This window comes from Megascapheus bottae, chromosome 3 (assembly GCF_031878675.1).
Source record: "Megascapheus bottae isolate mThoBot1 chromosome 3, mThoBot2.hap1, whole genome shotgun sequence".
NCBI classification, from domain to species: Eukaryota; Metazoa; Chordata; class Mammalia; order Rodentia; family Geomyidae; genus Megascapheus; species Megascapheus bottae.
The window spans coordinates 65,012,257-65,038,312 of NC_143511.1; the positions used below are offsets into that span (position 1 = coordinate 65,012,257).

Below are 26,056 nucleotides of genomic sequence, written 5' to 3' on the forward strand. Positions count from 1 at the left end.
AATGAGCACACTCCATTAGCCAGAAAAGAACATATCACATTTCATATTGTGAAAGGGCTAGCTGCCAAACAAGCCTAGTCTATTGAACTTTTCAATAGGAAATCACTATTAAACTCATCAGTTGAATGTGAATGATTCAAAAGTTCTTCCAGATCTTGCCTGAAATGTCTCACCTCTTATTACACTATAGATACATGGAGAAAGAAAATGCCAAGTCACACAGAAACCCAGTCACCTGTCCCCACTCCCATCCCCAAGATGCCCAGCACCACACAGGTTTCATCAGCTTTTATTTCACTAGATCAAGGAAACAAATAGAATATATCAGCATGGCCTTTCTTCTCTGGGCATATATTTTTAAACATACATACATTCTCAATCTCAATGAGAAAGACCATTTAAACCTATCTTGCCTCTCATCGGAGTCTAAAACAGTCAATGATCACTGTGCACAAGATTTCTGGCAGTCACAAGCTCTATGACGAGGCAGGACTTATAAACAAGTGGAGAACGTAAGTGCACCATTGCTGGGTGGGGCAGACTGTGTGAGGAAGTGTGGCTGTGTGGAGAAAAAGAGAGCCTCAGACCCATGACCAACTGCCGACAATGTTCAGGCTCTTCACTTACACGTGTCCCTCGGGCTTCCCCGTGCTTTTACTCCTAACAACAGTAAACAACAGAGTTATCTGCAAGCAACCATGTCTAAATAACAAGCTTGATAGACAAATCTCCAGGAAGTGGCCAAGTTCATTTCTGTACCCTACAGCAGACTGGGATGAAAGTTGTACCGCAGGCTGGAGAAGAGTCCGATGTGTTTCACAAGGTTGGGCTCTACCACGTAGGCCCGCTCTCCCTTGGCCCTCAACAATGAGTACAAGGCCATGTCCTTGCCGAAGCCCTTGTGGCAGTAGACCTGGGACAGGTAGGTGAGGGTCCGGCGGGCTGCAGGTGCCGGGAACAGCATGGCTGGTGTGCAGCACTGAGAGGCGGGAACCACGCTGTACAGGGAAGGGCTTAGGCGCCGCAGTTCCAGGAAGTAGTGACGGCCCACCAGTTCCACCAGACCCATGCTATAAAGGGAGAAGAAGAGCATCACAGGCCAGCTGAAGCCCGGACGGCTGGCAAACCTCATGTACAGCCAGGTCAGCAAGGGCCCTAGCAACATGCCCACGCCAACCCACTCCAGGATCCGCATGGGTTCTGGGTTGATGTAGTGCTGCAGTCTCTCGGGGTGATAGAGCTTTAGATACAGGGCATCTCGGAGGTGTGGCTCTGAGAAGCGAGCCCGGAGAAGGTGCTCCAGCACAGGGAAGATCTGTTCTTCGGGAATGGCGTCATCTTCCACCATCAGGACGTAGTCTGGATTGTAAGTCTGCAGTGATGATTCTAGGCAATAGACGTAGTCCTGCTTCTCTTTCTCAAACGAGTTGGTTGAAGGGTCGTCGCCGTAATCATCCTCGGTGCCCTCATAGCGGTTGGCCACGGGGACATACTTGGAGAGTAGCTTGGCATCGGCGTGGCTCACACTGCGTTCCACATTGCACAGGAAGAGCTGGTGGCCCTCACACTGGGGGCCACACTCCTGCAGGAGCCGGTGGAACTGGGACACCACCTGCAGGACATAGTGGAAGCCGGGCTGTCTATCCACAGTGATGATGGTGATCACCAGCCAGGGGCGGGGTGTGGCCTGCCAGACGATGGGCACAGAGCCATTGGCAGAGGGCAGCTCTTCAAAGTAGTGGAGGGCAGCCTCGCCTTCCTTCAAGCTTTGCTGCAGGAACTCCTGGCTCATTTGGTTCAGATGCCAATGGCGCAGATAGAAGTAGGAGTGGAGAAGGCGGTGGCAGGCCAGGGGAGCCAGCAGACCAAATGTCACCACAGTCAGGATGAAGAGCTGCACAGCAGCGCTGCCCCAGGTGAGTCGCCGCAACCTCCGGAGAAGCATGGCGGCTGGGGAGGTTGACGCATTCATCAGGTCAACTTTTGGTCAAGTCTGGTCCCAAGAACAAACCATCCTGGAACTCTGGCCAGAATCACAAGTCAAATCTAAAGAGAGGAAACAGAAAATGGTAACAATAGTTTAATAACAACAACAACACCCCTCCCCCGCAAAAAAACCCTTAAGATTTTCTAAAATGGAAAATTTAGGATTCTATTATTTAATGTCATCTATTATTCATATTTAGGATTCTGTTATTGTATGTCACCTTCCATTTACATTCATACGTTCATAATGTACTATTTTAGAAGGAGATTTAATTTTCTGATACAAAACAGATTTCACCAACCAACAGAATTCACAGACAAAACTAGTATAAAAACAGTAGGGCCAATTCAAAACTCTGTATCATCAAGAGCACTGAAGATAAATCTCTTGCTTGGGCACCTGTGGCTCATGCCTGTCATCCTATTTGGGAATCTGAGATAGTTCTCGGTCAACTAAAGCAGAAAAAAATTCATAACACTCCATGTCAGTGGAAGAGGCTCATTGTGTGTGGGGGGTGAGGGGGGAGGAGTGGGAGGATCATGGTCCAGAGAAGGAAGCAGATTCTATCTCAAAGACAACCAGTGCACACCAAGGGCTGAAGGGCATAGCTGAGCAGTAGATGTCTGCCTAACAAGCTCAAAGTCCTGAGTTCAAGCCCTGATATTCACACACACACACACACACACACAGAAATCATGGTTCAAAGCCAGCCCAGGCACAAAAGTCCATGAGACTCTTATCTCCATTTAATCACCAGAAAACCGTAAATGGCGCTGTAGCTTAAGTGGTAGAGTGCTGCTCTTGAGCTGAAGAGCTCAGGGACAGTATCCAAACCCAGAGTTCAAGACTCATAACCAACAAAAAAAAAAAAAAGAAAGAAAGAAAAGAAAAAAGAGTCCTTCATCAAAATAGTGGCCTTTTAGATGAGGTTGTGCAATATAGCTTGTAAAATCAGGCAGGCAACTAAGAAAGTGCCAAGAACACAACAGATTCTATGTATTGAACCTAATAAGTTAGTTGGGGCTGCAATGGAGACCTGGTTGATATATAAAGACCTTTAACCCCAGGCAACTTTCCTAGTGGAAAATTACCTACCTAGCCCCTTACTTCAGTCCTCTCCAGGGAAAGAAAAAGATTCAGCTCAAAGAACTCATATGTCTGCCTGCAGTGACTATTACTGGGCCAATGAACAGCTCAGCTCTTCATAATGGATGATAATGACATGTAATTCCTGCACTATAGCTTGAGGACAGGTGAGGTCCAGCTGGATTGAAGTCCAGAATGGAGGTTGGAAATAAATTATTTGACATGCTTTCCCTTCTGGATCAAACTTCAGACAGAGGGAACAACTACTTAGGCAAGCTCTACGTCAGATAGAAGCTGAGGCCTTCAAACCAAGGAGACATATTTATTTATATCCTTGTTTAAAATGTGTCTAAAATCAAGGCCACACACCACCGTCCACTGGTCTCAGCAGTGAGGAAGGTAAAGTGCCTCCTCCCGCAGAGCAGAAGCGAAAGCTCACAGAAAGGAAAAGGAGAAATGAATCATTTCTAGATCCTTAGGTAAAAGGAAAGGATCTGATGATCTGCTCAGATAAATTCATGGAGCTAGCGTCCAGATGTATGCTGTAAGAGTCAGAATAGGCTTCAACAATGATTTCTAAATCTCAGTGGTCGTTTTCTTCTTTTTGGATAAGTGTGAGAAGAAACAATTCAGATGACTATAGGTAAGAAGTAACAAATACCTTTACCTTAAATATATCCCAGAAAAAAATAATCCTATGATTAAAAAGCCTTATCTTTCTCTTACAGAGATTCTCATCCTAGAGTATTTTAATTACTTTGAATTTCGTTTATGGTGTGTATGGTGTGTATCTGAGTACTGTGATTTGAACTCAGGGTCTGAGCACTTAACCCTTTAACTCAAGGATGGTACTCTCCTAGCTCTACTTCTGGCTTTTTGCTGCTTAGCTAGAAATTGGAGTCTTACAGACTTTTCTGCCTGGGCTGCCTCAGGCAGATCTCAGATCTGTGATCCTCAGATCTCAGGATTATAGGTATGAGCTGCCAGAACTAGACCTAAATTTTTTTTATAGGTGGGGACATAGATAATTCTACCCCACCCCTAATGCACACACAAAGAGAACATTATCTATTATCTCTAATAGATATATTTATCTATTTATCTTGATGTAGAATAAAGGGAAATAACTTCAGTTTTTCAACTCCTACAACCCCCACATAATATATTGCTTTCTCTCTGTTTCTCTGTCTCTGTCTCTCAAAACATAAGGTTTTTTTCCCTCATCATTTGCCCATTGAGCCAATTGTTCTCACATCTTAAGTGTTCTGCACACCAGGGAGGTATAATTCTACTTTTCTTGGACACTGTTTTGTAACAGGTAGAAAAAGAGAGAAGCAGTGAGCCATAAGGTAGCTCCCCAAGTTACTGGTCCAAAGTGATACACATCATGTTCATTCCCATTTTACTGGCCAAATGAAGTTACATAATTCCTCTGTAGCTCAACAAAGCAGGGAATGTATTTTTTCTGCAATAATCAATGATTGGGGGTGAAAAAAATAGAAAGCTCCCCAGAGAGATGCAAAAAAATATTTTTGAGTAACAATGAAGCTAGCATACCCACCTTGGACCACAAGAATTAGGATTTTATCCTTCAGTCACTGAAAGACTGGTTTGGCAAAAGCTTCATCAGTTATATAGGCATTAAAGAGTATGCTCTTGTGTTGCCTTGTAAAGTATTCTCTTAAAGGATTTATGCAATTGCAGCTGAGTGGCATGGGGTGTCTGCCATCACCTATAATTTATTTTACTTTAGAGACCTAGTTTTTAGATAACTGGTCTTTGTGGAACAGACCAAAACCAGAGGAATTTTCACTGACAGTTTGAGGAATTCTTGGCTCTCAGCTTGCTCATTGAGTAGGACACAAGAGGGCTGTGTTTACATAATCACTCTGATGACTTTTTCCAGAAGTGCATGATGTTACCTGCTCAGTCTCACACTCTAATACCCAGTTATACTGCAGTCTAACTGGCATGTGAGTTGGCCCAGTAACAACCACACCTTGTATCCCAGTTTCTAAGGAATGGTGTTTTCTGAGCTCTTATCTATTACGGGGAAAGAGCACCTTTGAAATACAACCATTCCCTAAACTGGATTTGTCGGTTTACCAGGTGTAGGGTGTGGAGATCAGAGAACACTTGAAGACAAAGATCCCAAAGAATAAACATGAATTAGGGCTTGTATGAATAAATGCAGTGACAAAGACAGTTACATACATTTATTTATTAATTTATTTATTTATTCATTTATTTATTTATTTTGCCAGTCCTGGGGCTTGAACTCAGGGCCTGAGCACTGTCCTTGGACTTTCTCAAGGCTAGAGCTCTACCACTTGAGCCACAGCACCACTTCCAGCGTTTTTCTATGTATGTGATACCGAGGAATTGAACCCCGGTCTTTGTGCATGCTAGGCAAGCACTCTACCACTAGGCCAAACACCTGGCCTGACAGTTATATTTTAGAAAATTAAACTGAAGCTGTCACTGGTTGCTCATGCCTGTAATCTGAGCTACTTAGGAGGCTGAGATCTGAGAATCCCTAATTAAACACCAGAAAACCCAAAGTGCTGTGGCTCCAAGTGGTAGAGTACTAGCCTTGAGCTAAAGCACTCAGGGACAGTGCCCAGGCCTCAAGTTCAAGCCCTACAGCTGACAAAAAAGAAAAAGAAAATTAAACTGAAGGTTTAATTTCTAGGGCTACAGGAGGCAGAACTCCAGGCTAGGAGTCCAGAGATAAGAACCTGAAGGCTGTATACATTTCCAAGTCCTCCTTCTTCAAGAATGCCACTACCATTCTCCCAGATTCTGACAAGTTCTGACTTTTCACATCACTCCAGTCACTCCCCAAATCCACTTTCATGGTCTCTTTTCTTAACCCTCTCTCCATCCCTGGGCCTGGCTTACCAGACCATTTTTACTCCTCTATACCTCCAGGTCAGTGATTACAACAAGCTCATTAGTGGATTCTGGACTCCCAGCACAAGGAACAAGAAATATCTTGATCCAGGGGAGGAATGCAAAAAAAAATCATATGAAATAGTATTTATCAAAATGAACTTCAGGGAATGGAGACAATAGATTTTGTCCCAATTGCTGTTTTGTTTTCTTTTTGCCTTGTTTGTTGGTTTATCTGTCTTTTGGAGGGTAAGGGTTGTGGTACAGAAATGGAGCAACAAAGGATGAAAAATGCAGGAGGGTACTCACCAGTTATTATGTCAAAAATGAACTCTACAAGTGTGAGGGGAACAGGAGGGAAAAACTGAGGCAGAGGAGATCTATTTCTCTCCCTAGATCTATTTTTGTCTCTTGAAAAATAGGGGAACATCTTTTCATATGGAGATATTACTTCGATGGGAAGAGTTTGGGTATAGTGCACTCTGTCAAGCATCAGATATTGTGAGTAATAGTAATATGTTACGTTACCACTTGATATTCAGAAGCTTAGACGGAATATGGCACTTTTTTCGGTGAAACTATTCAATCATTCCTCAACAGCCAAAGAAATTCTTTGCAGTTTCCTTACAAGCCATTTCTAGCCTTCCTTCCTTATATGGGATAACTCAAGTCATGAAATATCAAAAGGCACTTCTGAAAGCTAACCACAATCTCCTCAGACCAGAAATAAGCTCTTATTTAAATAGAAACTTTATTACCTTACTTATACAAAAAAAACAGCCCTAAAAATATTCTAATAGTTTGTATATATAATTGTATACATGTGCATATATATATATATATATGCACAGAGAAGGAGGGAGAGAGAGAGAGAAGAGAAAGAGAATTATTTTTGATCCACCATTGGTTAAATCTACAGATGTGGAACCTGAAGCATAGAGAGCTGACTGTATTTTTCTGTTGTTACCACTTACTAAGCCCTAATAACACTTATTAAGGTGTGCTACACCTTTGGAATTATGTCCTTCTGACCAAATTAGGAACTCTTAAATCTCAATGAAATTAATTCCACTGAGATAATGAAAATAGATGCCAGCAAAATAAAAGCAGGAAAATGAAATGCAGGACACATTGCAAAGCCTATGCATCACTGAGGATGCCTTGTTGCCTCCCTTGGCTTTTTATTCACTGTCACTGACTTATGCTCCAGGAGAACTTTTAAATAGCTATAGAACAGATGTAGTCTGACTTATCTTTGATATCCCTCAGTCTTTCAAGCATCAAAGAAGTGCAATGACTATGGTGTTACTGGTGTACAATCTTACAATGTTCTTACCATACTCATGCCACACTTTGCCTTCCTTTCTTTCTTTCTTTCTTTCTTTCTTTCTTTCTTTCTTTCTTTCTTTCTTTCTTTCTCTCTCTCTCTCTCTCTCTCTCTTTCTTTCTCTCTCTCTTTCTTTCTTTCTCTCTCCATCTCTGTCTTTCTTTCTCTCCCTTTCTTTCTTTTTTCCCCCTTTAGTTCTCTCTCTGTCTCTCTCTGGTTCTTTCTCTCTCTCCCTCCCCTCCCCACGCCTTCCTTCCTCCCTTCCTCCCTACCTTTCCCTTCCTTCCTTCATTCCTGGGGCTTGAATTCTGGGCCTGAGCACTGTCTTTGGGCTTTCTCACTTGAGCCACAGCACCACTTTTGGCCTTTTCTGTGTATGTGGTACTGAGGAATCGAACCCAGGGCTTTGTATGTGAGGCAGGCACTCCACCACTAGGCCATGTCTCTGGCTTGCCCTTTTCTTTTTTAACAGGCTATTTTACTCACTTCTGAGAAGTAGCTAGATCTTATTCTTTGTGGCTTCCCAGGTATTTGTAACATAAGATCCTAATAAAAGATTTTTATCTTTTAAAAATATCATTATATGTTTGTATGCTTGTAGATTTAAAAAATATTTATGCACACATGCATATGTAATACATACATGTCTAGGTCAGCCTTACCCTCTTGAGTGCTGGGCAGTAGAGATGTACACTATTATGCCCAGCTATAGATTTACACATCCTTTCTTCCTTTGTATTTTGGTACTAGGGCCATGCTACTTTAATTACTGAACCTTCCTAACAGTTTTTAATATCTAATTAGGTAGGTTCTCATGACTCAGAATGATTCTCTTAAATATATCAATTTTACTTTAGTATATGTTACATAAAATAACATGTGCCACCTAACTCAATTTTCAACTAGTTTTATCAAATTCATACATCCACATAATTTAAAAATAATGAAAGACTACCTGAAATTAGAACTAGTAAAAATTACAAAGATACCTTAGTTTAGTGCAACATACCACAGATAATTGCTGCTTTCATGTAGAATATGTGAAGAACACTGAAAAATCAGGAAGAGAAAGACACACTAATTAAAAAAAAATGAGCAAAAGCATTATGGCAATTCACCCACAGAAAAATGCAAAAGGCAAATATACACATAAGAATAGGTGTTGATTCCTGAAGGCATAACAACAACATAAAGCATGACGCCACGGTTGTCATGTAATTAATTCAAAAGCTCAAATGTGTGTGTGTGTGTGTGAAGAAAACCTTAACAATTTAGAAAATGGAGTTTTAAGGGATCCTTCTTTTCTCTTTTAGATTTTTCTGTTTCCTGAATGTTCTTTTAAATTTCTAATAATTTTCCTCATGGTAAGTGTTAGACACTATTTTCTCTTCTCACCTCAGTTTTGGTGCATAAAGGACCTTTAGAAATCTGTCCCTGAAACAATTATATCTCGTTAGTTATCTTGGGGAAAACGTATGCACGCACGCACGCGCGCGCGCACACGCGCGCACACACACACACACCCGCAGCTTTTGCTCATGGTCCGTATGCACACACACACACACACACACACACACACACACACACACACACACACACACACACACACACACACACACACACACCCGCAGGTTTTACTCATGGTCCGCATAGTGAGATCATCCTCGGAGCTGCGGGCAGTGGGTCTCAGCGGGAGAGCTGGGGCAGATCAGGGGCTGTCCGGGTCACACCGACCCGCCCCGCCGAGGGGGCTCACGTTCCCAAGTACCTTGCGCGCCTTGCGGCCCTGGAGACTCCCAAGCCCACAGTCCTGGAGCAGGGGTCAGGGCACACCCAGGAGGTCCTAGTTAGGAACTGAACAGGCTTCTGACCTTGAACAGTCCTCCCGGCCCTCAAGCCTCAGTTTCCCCACTCGAAGGCCAAGCTGACCGTCGCTGTCCATTGCCTGACTGGCTGGATTCCTTTAGCTGGTGTTTCCGGGAGCTGGGAGGGGGCGCCTTCTTGGGCCCGGTCACCTCCAGCCCCGCTCCCCCGCGGCTAGATTTCACTGACCAGAGCCCGAGGCAGCGGTGGAGCTCAGGGCGCGCGGGGGTGGGGAACCGCGGGGCCTGGGAGCGCGCGGCGAGGGTCCACGGCTCGCGGGCGGCCATTAGGCCGTGGGCTCTTAGGCACTTGGCACGGCCGGGCTCGGCGGGAGTCTCGCCCAGATTCTAATACCCAGGTCGCATCTTTCCATAGTGACATTGCGGACGCGGGGTAGGAAAGGCCATCCATCCCGGCGCTGCCCCCGGCCTCTGGGCGCGCCCAGGGGTCCTCCGACAGGAAGTGGCGGGCACAGTGGGCAGGGCTCCGGCGAAGCCAGCCTGCCAGGGCGCACGGCCTGGGAGGGGGGGTGCGCGGGCCCTCGTCCACTCTGCCCTGGCACCCGCAGCCACCCCCTACACAATCTCGTGCCCTCGCCGGATGGGTGCTCGGGCCACCGCGCCGGAAAGGCTGGGCAGGCAGAACACCAGTTACGCGGACACTTACCAGGCGAAGGCGATCAGCTGGGTCGTGGGCGCGCCCCGAGGTCACCCGTGGTGTCGCCCAGGCTGGCTACAGCCATGGCAGGATCCCGGGATCTGGGATCTGGGCGGCGCGGGCGCGGCGCAGCTGGGGTGCGCGCCGAAGCCTCCCCTCCGCCCGCAGCGCCGCTCCGCGGAACGAAGGGATCCCCTCGCTCCAGCAGGCCATGTGACCCACGAGCTGCGGAATGACTGCAGCCCCCGGAGCGGGCTGGCGGGGGGAGGGGCGGGGGGGGCGCGGCGGGGGAGGAGGGCCGAAGGCGCCAACTCATAGGCACCCAAGGAAAGGCAGGGATCCGCCCCGAGCCCTCCAGCTGGGAGTGAAGGCAAGTACCTTGGGTGACTGGTTCGCAAGCCAACATTTTTGTTTCATCTGAGCCCTGGGAGCTGTTACTCAGCTTTTTTTTTTTTTTTTTCTCTCTCAAGTTAGCACTCCACCATTTGGAATGACAGCTCCAAAGCTGGTTAACTGGAGATAAGACTCATGGAATTTATTGCCTAATTGAGCTAGTTTCAAACCACCACCTGAGTAGCTAGTGCTTTCTGCCAGGATTTTCACCATGTAGTGTTGTTGCCTTTCTCAGTTTGTCTGTGTAAGACATGGCTTAGTAAACTAAAAGAAGACCAGTATTTTGAGACATGAAAATTACAACAAATTTGGATTTTGGTTATCATAAGTTGTGCTGGACCAGAATCATCACTTACATAGCATCTATACTATCACATAAAAGGAATAGAGATTTATAGCCCACAGAGTCTGAAGGATTTAGTACTAGATTTCCCAGAACCTGGCCTAAACTGTGTGATCAATAGAAGGGGAAGCATTAAACCTAGCAAATGCTCCTGCGATTTATTCTTGTGTATATTAGTATGGTCGATACTGCATATTAAGTTCCTTCTGAAGCTTACATCCATCAATCAAGCATCCTTTTGTCCTCTATTCTTGCCACTGTTTACTTCTTTCTTTCTTTCTTTCTTTCTTTCTTTCTTTCTTTCTTTCTTTCTTTCTTTCTTTCTTTCTTTCTTTCTTTCTTTCTTTCTGTTATTCCTGGGCTTGAGCTCAGGGCCTGAGAACTGTCCTTGAGTTTTCTCAAGGCTAGAGCTCTACCACTTGAGCCTCAGCACCATTTCTGGCTTTTTTCTATGTATGTGGTACCAAGGAATGGAGACCGGTTCTTCATGCATGCTAAGCAAGCACTCTACCACTAGGCCAAACTCCCGGCCTTCTTGCCACTAACTTTTACACTGAAGAACTTTTCTGACACAGAGTCAATCCTATAGATAAAAATGTAATGTAGTCTTGTACCTTCAGGAATGTTGAATGGTCCTCACAAATTGGATGTCAGGAGAGCTGGATGAGGCATGGAAGATGAAGGCATTTCCACTTCTTGAATGACAAACCAGCAGTCTGATACTTGGCAATCTAAGGATGTAATAAATCTCAGTATAATTGTAGTCTCTGGATTCCAGTCTGTTTACTGTGATCAATGTCCTCATCTATGTAATAGGGATAGTGATATTTCTTTTATGGTCAGTTTGAGAAGTTTTCATGAGATAATGTAGATAAAGTACTAAGAACCATGCCTGGGCCTAATCAGGTGCTAATCCTTTCATTAACATTAAAACATCTACCATTCAACAACTGGTGGGAAGTTACCCATTTGTAACAGAAGTTAAGTACTCATGATGATGCCCTAGGCAGAGTCCATATTTTGTCAAGTTTGGGAGTACTACCTAGAGCCACTGAAATTTAAAATGTCAAAAATCAGATTTCAAATACTCAAATATTTGTGATTAGTTACTATTGTGGTAGATAATTGCAGATATAGAACATTTCTCTCAAACTAGACATTTCTAGATGCCAGGGACTCAGCAGTGAACAAAACCAAGTCTTTGTCTTTAGGGAATTTATATTTGAGTGAACAATAGGTAAAAAAGAAATGCATATAATTTTAAGGTGCTAATAAATATTTTGAGTAATGAAATAATGTACTAGGGCTTCCTATAAGTAACCTTGTCTGAGTATTTTCAATACAGTACATCTTAAACACTACAATAACCCAACAAGATAGGTAGGCTAATAACCCAAGCCAGACTTCTAGAAAGAGCCAGAGGTCAAACCTGTGTCTGACTCCAGTGCCCATTCTATTAATCAACATGTAAAAATGGAAACGAACAAGAACCATAAACCAGGTAAAACAATTAAAGATTAGCAGTAGGCACTATTGTAATTGCTATAATGATACTTTAACATCCATGCAAACCTGTGTAGAAATAGTACCTCGTAAATCTTTTAAAATGTTTATTTTTAAGTGTCTAGGTAGAATTAAGAAAAACAGGTGTCTGGACTGTACCCTAGTGGTAGAGTACTTCCCTGGTATGCACAAAGCCCTAGGTTCATTTCCTCTGTGCCACATACACAGAAAAAGTAGGAAGTGGTGCTATGACTCAAGTGTCAGGGCGTTATCCTTGGGCGAAAAGTCTCCGAGGACCGTACCCGGGCCCTGCGTTCAAGCCCCAGGACTAGCAAATAAAAAAAAGAGAGAGAGAAAGAAAGAAAAGAGAGAAAGAAAAACAAGTAAGGCTTTTACCAGTAGGAAATCACTACTAATCTTCATCCTTAAGATCAAAGTGAGGAAACCTTATTAGAACCATAAAAGAAGAGGAGGCCATTCTATGGGACCTGTTATCTTTAATAAAAATAAAGCCATGAACCTGTGATGAATCATCAGAGAGCTGGGTTTTACTTCTTCCTACCATCTTATTTCCTACTGTTTACTGTTGAACCTGACCAGAAACTAAAAGCCATTTTTGTATGTAAGATGGTCACAGAGGGGATTGGATGATTAGGAGGCAAAATGCTCCATGTTTCTCTTTTTAAGTGACTATAGTTATGCGCCAATCAGGGCAACTACATAGTTTGTCACTATGATCATAATACATAAGAGAGCAACTTAAGGGAAAGGGGATTACTTTGGCTTATTGTTTCAGAAATGTGCATCTGTCATGATGAGTAGAGCATGGCAAAGCTAAAAGAAATCCTCCCATCTCCAAGTTGTTCATGTCAAGCATACTGTCACAGGGCCATAAAATTAACTAATACTCATACCTAATAAATATGGGGGAAAAGTGACATCCGTGGGTACCATCTTGCAATAATTCCTAAGGCTGTTACTTTCTTCTGAGTACTGCTGGAGTTGGGGGCTAGTAGTCAGTTCATTTGCTTGGACTCAGATTTCAAACTGTATGTGATCCCACATAGCAGCTATCTCTGTTGCTTTTTCCTCCATTCTCCTCACCCTCTAGCTTCTGCAGTATTTAGACTGGCTCCATAGTTTATTTTCTATATCTAAGTAAATGTGTGATCAACTAAGCATTTGAAAAAGGCAAAAGATTTATATGATCTGAAGAGAAACCAGAGTATCAACTAAGCATTTGAATAGAAACTGTACCTGGTTTGGGGTCCATCCTCTTTGTGTTCTTGCTCCTGCAGTTCCTCCTCAAAGTTTCAAGGCTCACCCAGTTCCAGACTCTGTCCTCTAGAGTTCCATCAGTCCTTGGTAAAGGCTGCTTAAATCCAAAAAAGCAGGTAAAAATCATATTTATGGTGAAATCATTGGAAGTTATGCTTGCATTTTGATGCAGAGTAATATATAGCTCATGAGGAAAATATCTATCTATCTATCTATCTATCTATCTATCTGTCTGTCTGTCTATTTATCTATCCACCTATCTACGTTTTTGCTTTTTATTCATTCCCAATACAAAGTAAAATTGTATTTTAAAGAATAAAAATATTGCCAGGCACTGGTGACTCTTGTAATCCTAGCTACTCAGGAAGCTGAGATCTGGGGATTGAGGTTCAAAGACAGCTAGAGCAGGAAAGTCTGTGAGACTCTTATCTCCAGTTAACCACCAGAAAACAAGAAGAGGTGCTGTGGCTACAAGTGGTAGAGCACTAGCCTTGAGCTGAAGAGCTCAGGGCTCAGAGTTCAAGCCCTACGACTGACAAAAATAAATAAATAAATCCCAAATTCTCTAAAAAGTAAAACTTTACCCTTTTTGTGTTACTGTATTGACTTTACATATGTGTATATTATTATTTTTGTGTATCAGGGAATGACTACTTGAAATGCATTGTAGTCATACTGTCCTTTTATTCCTAAATTCTTCCTTGTCCATTTCTTTTGTCATACTGAAATTTGAACTGAAGGCCTTGCATTTTCTAGGCAAGCACTCTGTTACTGAGCCATGCCTCCAGCCCTTCCAGGTCTATTTTTTAAACACAAGACAGTCTCTACACAATTCTCAAAATAGAAAATTAGCATGCTACAATTCTCTTCTATAAATGTAATTAACAGCCCTTATGTAGTCTCATCAATTATCTTAGGAATATCCTTGTTTAGTATAAGGGAAATAATCATTTAGGGTTATACTATGCACTTATTTGTCTTATCTCTTGGATCGCTTTCAATCAGGAATTATCTCATTTGTATAGATTTTTTTTTCAGCTGAAACAAATGATCGCATTTTTAGTGTCTTACACACACACACACACACACACACACACACACACACACACACACACATAATTCTGGGGATCTAATGTCCAAAAATCAGTCTCAATAAGTCAACGTCAAGGTGCTGGCTGAGCTTTTAGCTTCTGGATATTCTGAGAAGCAAATCCGTTTTCTTGTTTTAGTTTCTGGATCCCACACACATTCCTTGGCTCACTGACCTCCTTCCTTGAAATACCTTATCTTCTTAAGTGGATCTGTCATTATAACTAACTCTGGCTCTCCCTGTTGCCTTCCTCAAAGGCCATTTGTGATGACACAGCCCACCTGGATAATCCGAGATCATCCTTTCTCCAGACCTTTAATCTCATCACACTTGTAAAGTGTCTTTTACTATGGGAAAGCTACTATCCACAGGTTGGGAGGATTAGATAGGGAGATTAGACAGTTTACTTTAGTGTTCCTGATCCAGTAGGTTTTTTGAATGCTACTGTGAAGCCTTTGGAGACAATGGTAGGAGGAAAAGAAGAATGGGAGAAAATAGTAATGACTGAGAAATTTAGAAAAGTTCCACAGAGAAGGAAAATAGACAGGAAAGGTTACTAATCCTGATTTCTGCCTTAGCAAATTGCTCAAGATCTATTTCCTATATTTAGTGGGGCAAAGCTAAAGGAAAGCTATCTTTTTCTGGATCTCCCTTCTCTTTGCTTAAATTTGGCAAAACAAAGTTTATAGCTTCTAATGGGGAGACTATTATGACAAAAAGTGAATACTGTTTTACTAAATATTGACTAATTACTTTCAAAGAATATATCCACCTCTACCCCTGTGGCTTTTTTTTTTGCAGGTTAGTAAAACTCAGATCCTTCACAACTCCTTCACATACAGTAAGGAGTTACTGTATATGAAGTAGAAATTGAAACTCTAAAAGAAAATCAACCCAGGAATGGTGGTACAGACCAAGAGAAAGAAACCAACTGAGAGAGAGGAGAGAAAGAAGAAAGGAAGAAAGAAGGGAGGGAGGAAGAGAAAAGGGATTAAGGAAGAAAATGGATTTATTGCCAGGATACTTGATTGAAATGACAGGAGTTTAACTTCCCTGTATGTATATGAATATGTATACAAATATGCATACATATATGTATACCAAATACTTATTTGGTATACTTGGCCCACTGGACAAGATTTGACTCTTCTTCAGATTTCACACTCTGCTCTGTAACTGTTGCCATAGTGATGATGTAGCATAAATGGATACATACATCCTGAGAATTACCACAGGTTCAGAATTGGAGCTGGGCTGAACCTGATGGCTGAAAAATGGCAGACCAGAGAGAACTGAAACTCCTGCCAGGCAGGAAAGAGCTGCCTGAAAAGAGAAAGGTGAGCTCTCAGCTTTTCACACGCAGGCTTTTGAGCATCAAGATGAGTAAGACCATTTAATCTTGGATCACACAGTAAGACACCCATGCAGGTAAAACAAATTTCTCTTTTCCCCTTTCATTCTCATCCCCATCTGTCTAACTCAGAATTGCCTTTTCTTAAAAAAAAAATCAAACCCACCTCAGTTTCTTATATCCTGTGGTCCCTCATGGGTAAAACCCATTGTTCTTCAGATATATTCCAAATAGGTTATATCTTAGTCCATTTTGAGATGGAGTAATTTATAAAAGATAGTTTTATTTCTTCTGGCCATAGAGGATAGAAAATCCAAGATCACAGAGCCTGTGTAAGACAAGGGTTCAGAGCCTATGTTTTCCTACTGTGAAAGTGAAATGATAAGAGGGAGAGAAGGAAGGAGAGGGAAACAGAAAGGCAGAAGGAATGTGCTAAGCCAATCTTTCATTCAAGGTCCACTCCTGCCACAGCCTTCTCACTCCCTTCAAAAAGAGCCCTTATAACTAACTAACTTTCTCCTTAGTCAACTACCTCTTAACACACTTACATTGGATTTAGTTATAAGTCCATAAACTTTTGTAATAGATTCAAAGAATAACAGGTTTGTTTGAAGGCATGCTCCTAAATATTCTGTCACTACTCTTAATCTTAGGGAAGGGGACAAGACCTAAAGTCTCATCTCTTTTTATATTTGAACTCCTTCTTGCTAAGGAAATAGCCCTGTCTTCAAGTGGAGAATTCATTTTGGTTTGGGCATTACACTAGAAGCTTCAAATTATGCAAAATGTAAATGGCTGTGTTGTATTGAAAATAATCTTTACTTCAAGCAGCTAAAACAGAAGCTATTCCTCTACAATGCTATTGAGGGGGGAATACTCCTTTTTCTTCCCAACCAAATACCCCCCAATAATTTGCAAATTAGGGAATGGAATAGCAGATTATAAGTTGAACTACAAAACTAAGGTCACCCCACATTGCCTTGTATGTCTGTTTCTCTCATCTCTCTGCCATTTCCCCAGGGTCCTGGCTACACGTCATATCATCCTCCAGAGCAAGGCCTGGAAGGCTATCCATCCTGGCTCTGTCCACTCATCTAGGAAAGAATATCTGTTAGACGATATTGACTAGCTCCCAAAGTTATAACTTTAATGGGCACAGGGTTAAAAGTTCCTTTTCTTCATGAAGAATGGAGGTATGAGTGGGGAAAGAATGATAATGCATGCTAGTGCAGATCGACAAAAGTTCTTTTTCAGTGTTGACCAGCATCTGGGTATCAGGTATAACGCACAGACTTATGGGCCAATTCAGTAACTATTATTCCTTTTCTTCCTTGGTAATAGGCCTCAGAGAAATGTATCAAGATGAAAAACTACATTTTCCAGCCACTTTTTGCCAGAGTGGTGAATATAATAGAAGTGAGTTTTTCAAGAAGGCTTGACCCAGATGCCTGGAAGAGCTGCAACTCCTGTAGTTATCTTGGACCAAAGACTTCTGTTTAAGATAGCAAAGCAAAGGGAGCTAAAGGGAGCTAACTTACCAGTTAAGACTTCTTACAAGACAAGGCTAAAAATTCTTTTGAAGTCATTGTTTAAATGTATGCTGTTAAACTAAATACAATATAGAAGAATGCACAGTTATGTGAAATGTTTCACATTCATATTTCTATGTTGGGCAATAGTTTCAAGGGTGTGGGTAATTTTATATAACTGTTCTTATACATAAATAATAATAACTATATTCTCTATCATAGGAGCAACAGGGAGCCTAATTTTTTTTTAGATTACAATTTAAATTTATGCAGCCATCAAAGGCTTTAGGAAAGAAAGTAAGTTGAGTACTTGGGAGAGTTTTTTTCTCTGTAACCAGAGAAAGCCTGGGAAGTTTCTGGAAAGACAAGTTTGTAGAGTTCTGACTTACCTTTTTCATTTTGCCTTAGGGGAGTTAAATACAACTTATATGAGGTTACAATGTATTGGATTAAAATGCAATAGGCTCTAGTATATCGTAAGTGCCCTGTAATGAAACTGAAACTTTAGCAGAAAGTGGTAGTGTATCTCAGTACTCAGAAGTACTAGAAGATGGTGAATTTGAGGCCCACCTGATCTACATACCAAGTTTGGCTTGCAAAACAGACTACCCAGCCAACAAACAGACACATTAAGAAAAGGGAAACAATAACAGATAAAGCAGTTTTTCTTTAAAGCAACAATTCACAGCAACTGACAAGAAAGAAAACCTCATTTTGCATAATAAAAAGTAATCTCCATTACAATCCTCTTTTCTCTGTCTCTCTTTTTTATATTATTTTATTCTCTTGTTCCTGATGAAGCTACCTTTCACATGCCAACTATTAGGTTTTGTCTTGGGACATGATTCAAGTGTTTGCCTAGCAAGCATGAGATCCTGAGTTCAAAGCCCAATGGGAAAAATAAAGGCAGAATTATTCTGCCTTATTCAACAGAACTTCCTTCTGTTTCTACATGGGGATGCTTCCCCATTCATAAATTGCTACTAAAAGCCCATCCAATCTTTAAACTAGACTGATTATACTTTTATTTAACAGGGAACAGAAAGAGGTCAGAATTCTTGTTTCATGATATGCTGTTATCAACTGCTAAGGACTTCCCTTAATAACAATATCAATAGAAGTGTAAGAACACTTCTACCCAACAGACAGCAAGAACCCTAGGAACTGCATCCATTTTCTTATGAGATCCTTCTTCATCCTATTCCTTTAGATGTCAGGGGATTAAAGTTATATTTATTTTTGCAATGGAGGAAAAGGAAAACAAGTAAAAGCAATTCAGTAGACTTTCCATGTTCAAAGTGACTGAGAGTTTCTCAGTAGTTCTCTAAGGTATAATAAGTTGATTTGCCTATTTCCAAAGCTGATTCTACAACAGTATGGGAACAATTTTATAGGCAAATTAATCATGCAAAAGTCTTGTAAACTCAGTCTCATTAAACAAAACATCTCTCTTGCTCTTTATGTCACCAGAGGCAGAAGCATTTTCATAAATGTAGAATATAATAGCTCTGTATCAAAACTGTTACTTTACCAATACATCGAGAATATGTACAGACTATGTGCTATGTATGTGCTATATGGTACCTACAACTATCTGGAAAACCCTTGGTTTTCTTCACTGGACACAGTAAAAAGTATCTTGATTGTTCATCTCTGAAAACTGAGAAGACAGTGGTGCTAAGCGGTCCTTTCTTCTCTCAAGATATCTTCCATTCAGAAAAAAGAAAAATCAAAATGCAGAGACATCTTAAGTAAATCCCCAAACAGACATTCCAACCTATTTGTGTATTCATGTATGTAGGTATGCATGTGTGTGTATGCCAGTACTAAGCCTTGAACTCAGGGCCTGGAAATTATCCCTTACCTTTTTAAAAACTTTTTTTGTTAGTTAAGCATGGTACTTTACCACTTGAACCATAGCTCCACTTCTGGCTTTTTGCTGGTTAACTAGAGATGAGTCCCTTGGATTTTTCTGCCTTCAGTGCTTGGCTCCTAACCTATTTTTATTATGGTAAAACTGTTCAAAAATAACTAACATCCTGAATTTAGAAATATGATTGGGGACTGGCAACGGGTGAACAAATGCAGCAGTGGTACTCACTAGACATGATATTGAAAATGAACTGTAGGTCAGGGGTTTGGCCTAGTGGTAGAATGCTTGCCTAGCCTTCATGAAGACCCAGGTTCGTTTCCTTGGTACCACATACATAGAAAAAGTTGGAAGTGGTGCTGTGGCTCAAGTGGTGGAGCACTAAGCCTTAAGAAAGCCCAAGGACAGTGCTCAGGCCCTGAGCCCTAGGACTGGCAAAAAAAAAAAAAAAAGAAAAGAAAAGAAAAGAAAAGAAAATGAACTATGCAGCTTATGGGTAGGGACAGGAGGGGAAAACAGCGAGGGACGGGGTAACGTTATCCAAAAAGAGATGGGTTCATTGCCTGACTTATATAACTATAATCCCTTTGTAAATCACTTTTATAAAAAATATGAATAAAAATATATATGACCTGAATTTTAGGGCAAAAACCTTAGCTCTGGAATTCTTAATACAATATGCTCAGCCATCTACCCCAATTATACCAATCAAGAAAACCAAGAGGAATGAAGAGCAGAGAATGCAGCTTTAACCAATGTAACACATTGGGAAGAACAATGGAGAAAGTATCTAGGTTAGTCCGGTGTCTAATCATCATCTCAGTTATGATTCTGCCAGGTGGCCTTGGAGAAGTTATTATTACTATCTATTTTCATTTATGAGGAGCAATCTGGTTCCTGTGAGATGCTTGCTCTTGTTCTAGGGGGCAGCCTCAGACTTGTTTGAGTAATGGCTCCCATTTGGGGGTGATCTCATCCTGGGGTTATCTGTGTTTTGGGGGGGTCATTTGTTCTTGAGTGTAGTTTTGGTCCCTCACCATAAAGCCGTTCACAGATCATTTATAGACATCCTGCAATCCAAAGTAACTGCAGAAGGGAGTGATTCAGGAAGGAAAAGTTAGAGGAAAAGAGAGCAGTGACTGAATTCTCCTTTCGATCATAGTCAGATCTCCTCACTCCACTTACTGGAATTGTTGAGAGAAGAGTATGGGAAGAAAGGACATTATTCATGGTACTTCTCTCCAATCCAATCTCATGCTTTTTTAGTGTTCAGTCTTTAAAGAAATCTCCAGGTCACTCCAGTGAATTTTCTACCATGTAAACCAGATCAAATTTCTCTCCCCAGCTAAAGGGCAAATGGTGTACATCAGGAATTTTCAGAGGGCTTTGGGCTTATACTTGCCAAGGACTATAATCCAGCTGGTTTAGTACATGGATGTAATTTTAAGTCATATACACAGGCATGCCTTAGGGAACCTGCATATAGCCTTGAGGCTGATGTGCCTGTTTCAGCTAGCTTGTCTATCTTGGCCAAATGCTCCTTTTGTCTATTAAGGGTGTAAAATAGACACTATGGATGGGCAGTGAGGAATTATGGAGTTGTGTGATTTGATGAGCTACTTTTGCTGGACAGGATGTGAACCTGTGTATGGGGTGCAGCGCTTATGAGTACACTGGCATGAGCTGGTATGAACATTGTGCTTGCTCCTGATGTTATGCTATATAGTTCTGCTTCTGCGTCAATGGACAAAGCTTTAAGTAAACGTGACCCCCACATGCTCACATTACATTTTGGAGTGGTGGGGGATGCTCTTGCACAGGTACAAACTAAGAATCTGCTTCTTCATGTTTCCCATGTTTTGGAAACAGGCTTTAGCTCTTCCCTGGGTGTAGATTTAATATTATAATTAAGTAAAGTTTGTCTCTTGGTCACAGAAGTACCCTAATTATACAGTGGAGTATTATTTAAAAAAATACTTTAAGGACATTTTTGAGGATTCGGGGTACTGCATGGGAGACTGTCTAACCTTCCTAGGCTTCAGGATGAGAGAGACAGTTCACTTTATGCTTTCCTGAGCTGCTGAGGTGGGGGCCAGGGTGGGAGAAGCCTTCATCCAGCTTTACCATGTGGGCAGCACCTCTAGTTCTAGGTTTTTGCTGGTTAATTGGAGATTGGCCTGTCCCAGCTGGGTTTGAATCTCAATCCTCAGATCTCAGCCTCCTAAGTAGTTAGGATTATAAGCATGAGTCATCATCACTCATCAGAGAAAGGTGGGGAGAGAGGCAAACACACACACATAGGGAGGAAAAGAGATTTCTTTATAGTTCTGGCACTCCCAAGAATATGGTATACCCACAACTGCTGGGAGTCTCATAGGACCTCATGCTGTCCCATGCATGGCAGAGAAGCAAAACAGGAAAGTAACACTGGGAGAGACTTCCCTGCTTTGCTTTCCCTGCTTTGATTCCAAGGTAACCAATCCAATTGTAGAAGTTAAAAAGTCATGACTGGTGTCTAAGGATGATTGTTGTGTCACCCGCCAGAGGACAAAGTCCCGCTATTTTCAATTCTTCCAGTACATAGAGGCCCAAGCTTCCATCATACAATACTTTGTGGGCCAAATCATGTCCAAAATACATCTTTATATGTTCTCTGTCTATGTTGTGTGTGTGTGTGTGTGTGTGTGTGTGTGTGTGTGTGTGTGTGTGTGTGAAGATATTTTTGGCTGTTATATGCTGGGAATGACCTTCCAGAATTTCACATGCATGTTTGCATCTGCTGAGATTCAGAAGTTTTTATAAGTAGAGAAAAGCACTGGAGTTTGGCTTGAGGTCACAGAGTAAAAGAGAAGAAAGCAATCAAAGGAATCAAATGATCCCTATCACATGCATTGAGTTTAGAAACACTCATCAGAGGTAGTATAAAATAAACCAAACTATTTGGTCAGGTTTGCACTCTTTTGTTTTCATTAGTACTTTATAATGATACAATTTCCATAGAGAATTCCCTCAAATGGCTACAGACACTTCCACGAGACTGTTTCTGATTTTAGCAACTACATGGAATTCTTTATAGACATACTACGATTTATTTCAATTTACTCTAAGAAAATTAACTAGTAATGGTACAATCAACATGTTTTTTGCCAGTCCTGCCTGGGCCTTGAACTTAGGGCCTGAGCATTGTCCTCTACCACTTGACCACTGCACCACTTCTGGCATTTTTCTACGTATGTGGTACTGAAGAATTGAACCCGGGTCTTTGTGCATGCTAGGCAAGCACTCTACCACTAGGCCAAACTCCCAGTCCCCAATCAAAATTTTGAGCAACCTTATTTACACAGGTATTTCATTTCATTCTCTTTAGAACATATAACTAGACCTGTAATGGCTGGATTATTAAGTGTGACACATTTGAAGCTTTGGTGCAAATTAGTAAATTGAGAATTATTTTAAAAATTGGATAGTCGTCATAAGAAGAAAAAGTACAAAACAAGATGTTCTCAGCACTACAGAGATTTTTTTTCTGTTAGCAGCTTGAACCCACTCATCTCTGTGCTGTAATTCTAAATGTTAACATTTTATTAGAAGAGAGGAATTAGTCACCATCAAGAAATAAGAAAGTTCTATGTAATTGATATGAAAATTACTGTAGGCTTATTATAGCCCAGTGTATATTATACTTCATGAAAATGTACAAATATGATATATCAATAAAATAATCCAATGAGGAGTGGCACATGCCTATCACGTTGAAGTAAGTGGATGACGAGTTTAAGGCTAGCCAGGTTTATGTTGTGAAACCCTGTCTTCTAAACCAAATAACATCTCTTTTGGTGGTATTAAGGATTGAACACAGAGAGTCTCACTTGCTAGGCACGTGCTGTACCATTTGAGTCACATCCCTGTAAAAATATTTTTTATAAAGAGCCAAGATTACATTTCAAGGTGGCAAAATAGGGATAAAAACACGAGAAGGGATATCAATGTGAGAGAAGTATTTCACCCACTACCTGACAAATATAACTGTAACCCCTATACATTACCCTGACAATTTAAAAAAAAAGATTAAATTTCATTTGTATCAGATTAATAAAATGTGCGTACATATAAAAAAGAAGCTAGTCCAAGTTAAATAAATATGTGAAATGTCAATGCAGTGTTAAAATGCCTTCCATGGATTGGATATACTCAAGTAAATCTGTCTTTATCTCTATATTATAAAAATATCTTTATCGCTATACTTTAGCTCAATACTCCTGTTTCCTTGGCATTCAATTGGTCTTACAACCTTATTCAACTATAAGCTGCAAATGAATCTAGTTTTTAGGCTGATACATGAAATATTATGTAAAATTTTAGTCCAATAGGATACACACAAAAAGAGGGTGGGGGGGCGGGGGGGCAGAGGGAATGAGACCAGGTCTTTAGAGCTCAGTGATCCACTTCACATTCTTCACTGGCCATCAGGAAAGGTACTTGATTTCTATCCACCTGGATTCCCACAGGACAAACTCTAAGGATAAGAGAAATAGTACCTGGAAGCCTGCTCAAGGGCTGTTGACCCAAATCTGTAATCAGAGGAATTGAACTAAATGAGAAGTTACCACAGTTGATGTACTGAGCTCACAGGCTCTTCCCATGCCTTCTTGAGAAAACTCTTTCTAAGTGACCTCTGGAATCCCCAAGGAGTCAGCAACAAAAAAATCGGTGCTAAACATGGATGGTTTTCTTTCAGTCTTCTTCATAGTGGATGCGGTCACTTCTACTCTACTTGTGTGAGAAGGGTTCTCCAATAAGCATTCACTCAGCCTTGATCATCCCTAGAGTTTATCTCTGTCCATTTGTCTATGATAACATAAAATTTCTTTTATGTCATTTGAAAAGTGCAAGTAAGTTGACATCTAGTCTTTGGATTTATGGAAGCTTTGGTCATGCCACATTACTAGAAATGAATGATTTACATCTTAACCTTTCTAATTCAACTCCATACCTATCACACCAAAGTTTTTTTTAAATTTATTTAACAAGAAGTCAGTGACATTACTTCTGCCTCTCAAATTCCATTTTTAATAAATTCCATCTTTTAACCAGAGTGAGTGTTTAGTGGAAATGAGAAAAATGTTGAAATCCAAATACAGAATGTCACTTGCTGTAAGAATATAAGTGATTTGGTCTATGATTGTAATGTGGGCATGTAGTTTTAGGAGAGCATTATGTAAACAAGGACACCTCTTCATCTGTTCTCAGGATTCCACAGACACTGTGCCTCACCCTCCCAGGCCATCATGACAAGCCATGTCAGCAACATAGACATTCGTATGTCTCTCCTCAATGCCAAGATTTCTTGGATGAAGACAAAGCTATGCCCATTTTATTGGCATAAATTAGCCACATACTACTGGGGTCTCTTGACAGCCATGGCCACTGACAAAACAGGTCCTTTGTTCCAAACTTAGTTACTACTATAAACTCTCCCCTCATACCATATAGTTCACAATAATGTAAAGTCCACATGGTAACTGGGAAGGCCTAAAGAGATGACGGGGCTGTAAGAGGCTTTACCTAAAGTAAGAGCAGAGCGTGGATACTGGTGCCAAAAGAGTCCATCCAGGGAATCCCCGAATTTGGTATGGTGTTAAGTGGTGAGAAGCTCAGTGATGGTTAGCATACAGAGTTCATTTCAGGCACACAGTTGAGTCAGAGTATGGAGCTAATTCTAAGTCTTACTGGATCTAGGATGGTGACAAATTCCAGTTGATCACATCAACCAGGAGATCAAGCTGAGCTGAAGTGTGAGGGGCACCTGTCAATCTTTGATACATACAGAGGGTTTGATGACTGGTCTGTGTGCCACTGGCTGATAGTCCCTCCTTTTATATAATTCAGGATAGGGAGTGCACATTAATCCCAAATCCTCAATAAGTTCATATCTGGTATTTTGTTTTGGTTTACTTTTTTGTCAGGTACAGGACTTGAGCTCTGGGCCTGGGCACTGTCCCTGAGCTCTTCAGCTCAAGGCTAATGCCCTACCCCTTAAGCCACAGCACCACTTCCAGTTTACTAGTGGTTAATTGGAGGCAAGAGTCTCATGGACTTTAGTGCCTGGGCTGGCTTTGAACCTTGATCCTCAGATCTCAACCTCCTGAGTAGCTAGGATTACAGGCATGAGCCACTGTGCCCGACTCATACCTGGTGTTTCTGATGTGATTTTTTTATATGTCAAATGTATTTGATTTGATGTAATAGCCTATGGCACAAATAAAGTATTATCAGGTTTTGCCTCATGGTTTGCTGATGGAGGATTAATAGTTATTTACCTGCATAAATAAAATGTAAAGGCATTCTTGTTTTGGAATGTAAAGTGGAATTGATGGCATAGGTTAAAACTACTGCATGATAAAATGGAGTCAAGGCCAGAAATAACCTAAAAGCTATGGTTTGCACAGATCTTAGAGCTGACCTAGCCATTCTCATCACAAGCTCTAAAAGTCTGATCCCTAGAAATCACACAGAAGAGAAGGGTGGAGCACAGGATAGCATAGTGGGCCAGGTAAATTGGGGAGGTGGAGAAAGGCCTGGTGAGTGGCTCTAAGGTAAGCAAAGCTGAGGACTAGAGTAGGAGGTTGGTTTGTGTAGATTCTCTTAAGTGAAGCTGGGCACCACCCTCTTGAGCAATGCTCCTTAAATTTGATGTGCATTTCTTGGGAGATTTCCTAAGAGTTTTACTGGGAGGTTTGGAGTCTAAAGCAAGGACGAATGGACTCTGTGTTTCTGTTGAACAAGTGATGTTATGCTGAGCACAAAAGAACTTGTCTAAAAATAGAAACAACAGAATTCTAGAATTGTGTTTAGTGTACAATTTGCTCTTCTGGAATGCTGGAGCC

General features: G+C 41.3%; 1 protein-coding gene across 9 annotated transcripts in view; it reads right to left on the reverse strand.

Annotated features, from left to right (window-relative positions):
• Window positions 1-273: 273 nt before the first annotated feature.
• The window catches only part of Pgap4 (post-GPI attachment to proteins GalNAc transferase 4), a 30,182-nt gene continuing 4,399 nt past the window's right edge, over window positions 274-26,056 (reverse strand). The window contains exons 1-5 of one of the 9 annotated variants that reach the window (XM_090330345.1): window positions 14,445-14,478; window positions 13,309-13,426; window positions 11,163-11,279; window positions 8,302-8,342; window positions 274-2,046 (exon numbers count right to left, since the gene is read on the reverse strand). In XM_090330345.1, the coding sequence (XP_090186471.1) occupies window positions 761-1,972 (1,212 nt within the window). In that variant the 5' untranslated portion in view covers window positions 1,973-2,046; window positions 8,302-8,342; window positions 11,163-11,279; window positions 13,309-13,426; window positions 14,445-14,478 and the 3' untranslated portion in view covers window positions 274-760. The other 8 variants (XM_090330343.1, XM_090330344.1, XM_090330347.1 and 5 more) reach the window with 8 other exon arrangements.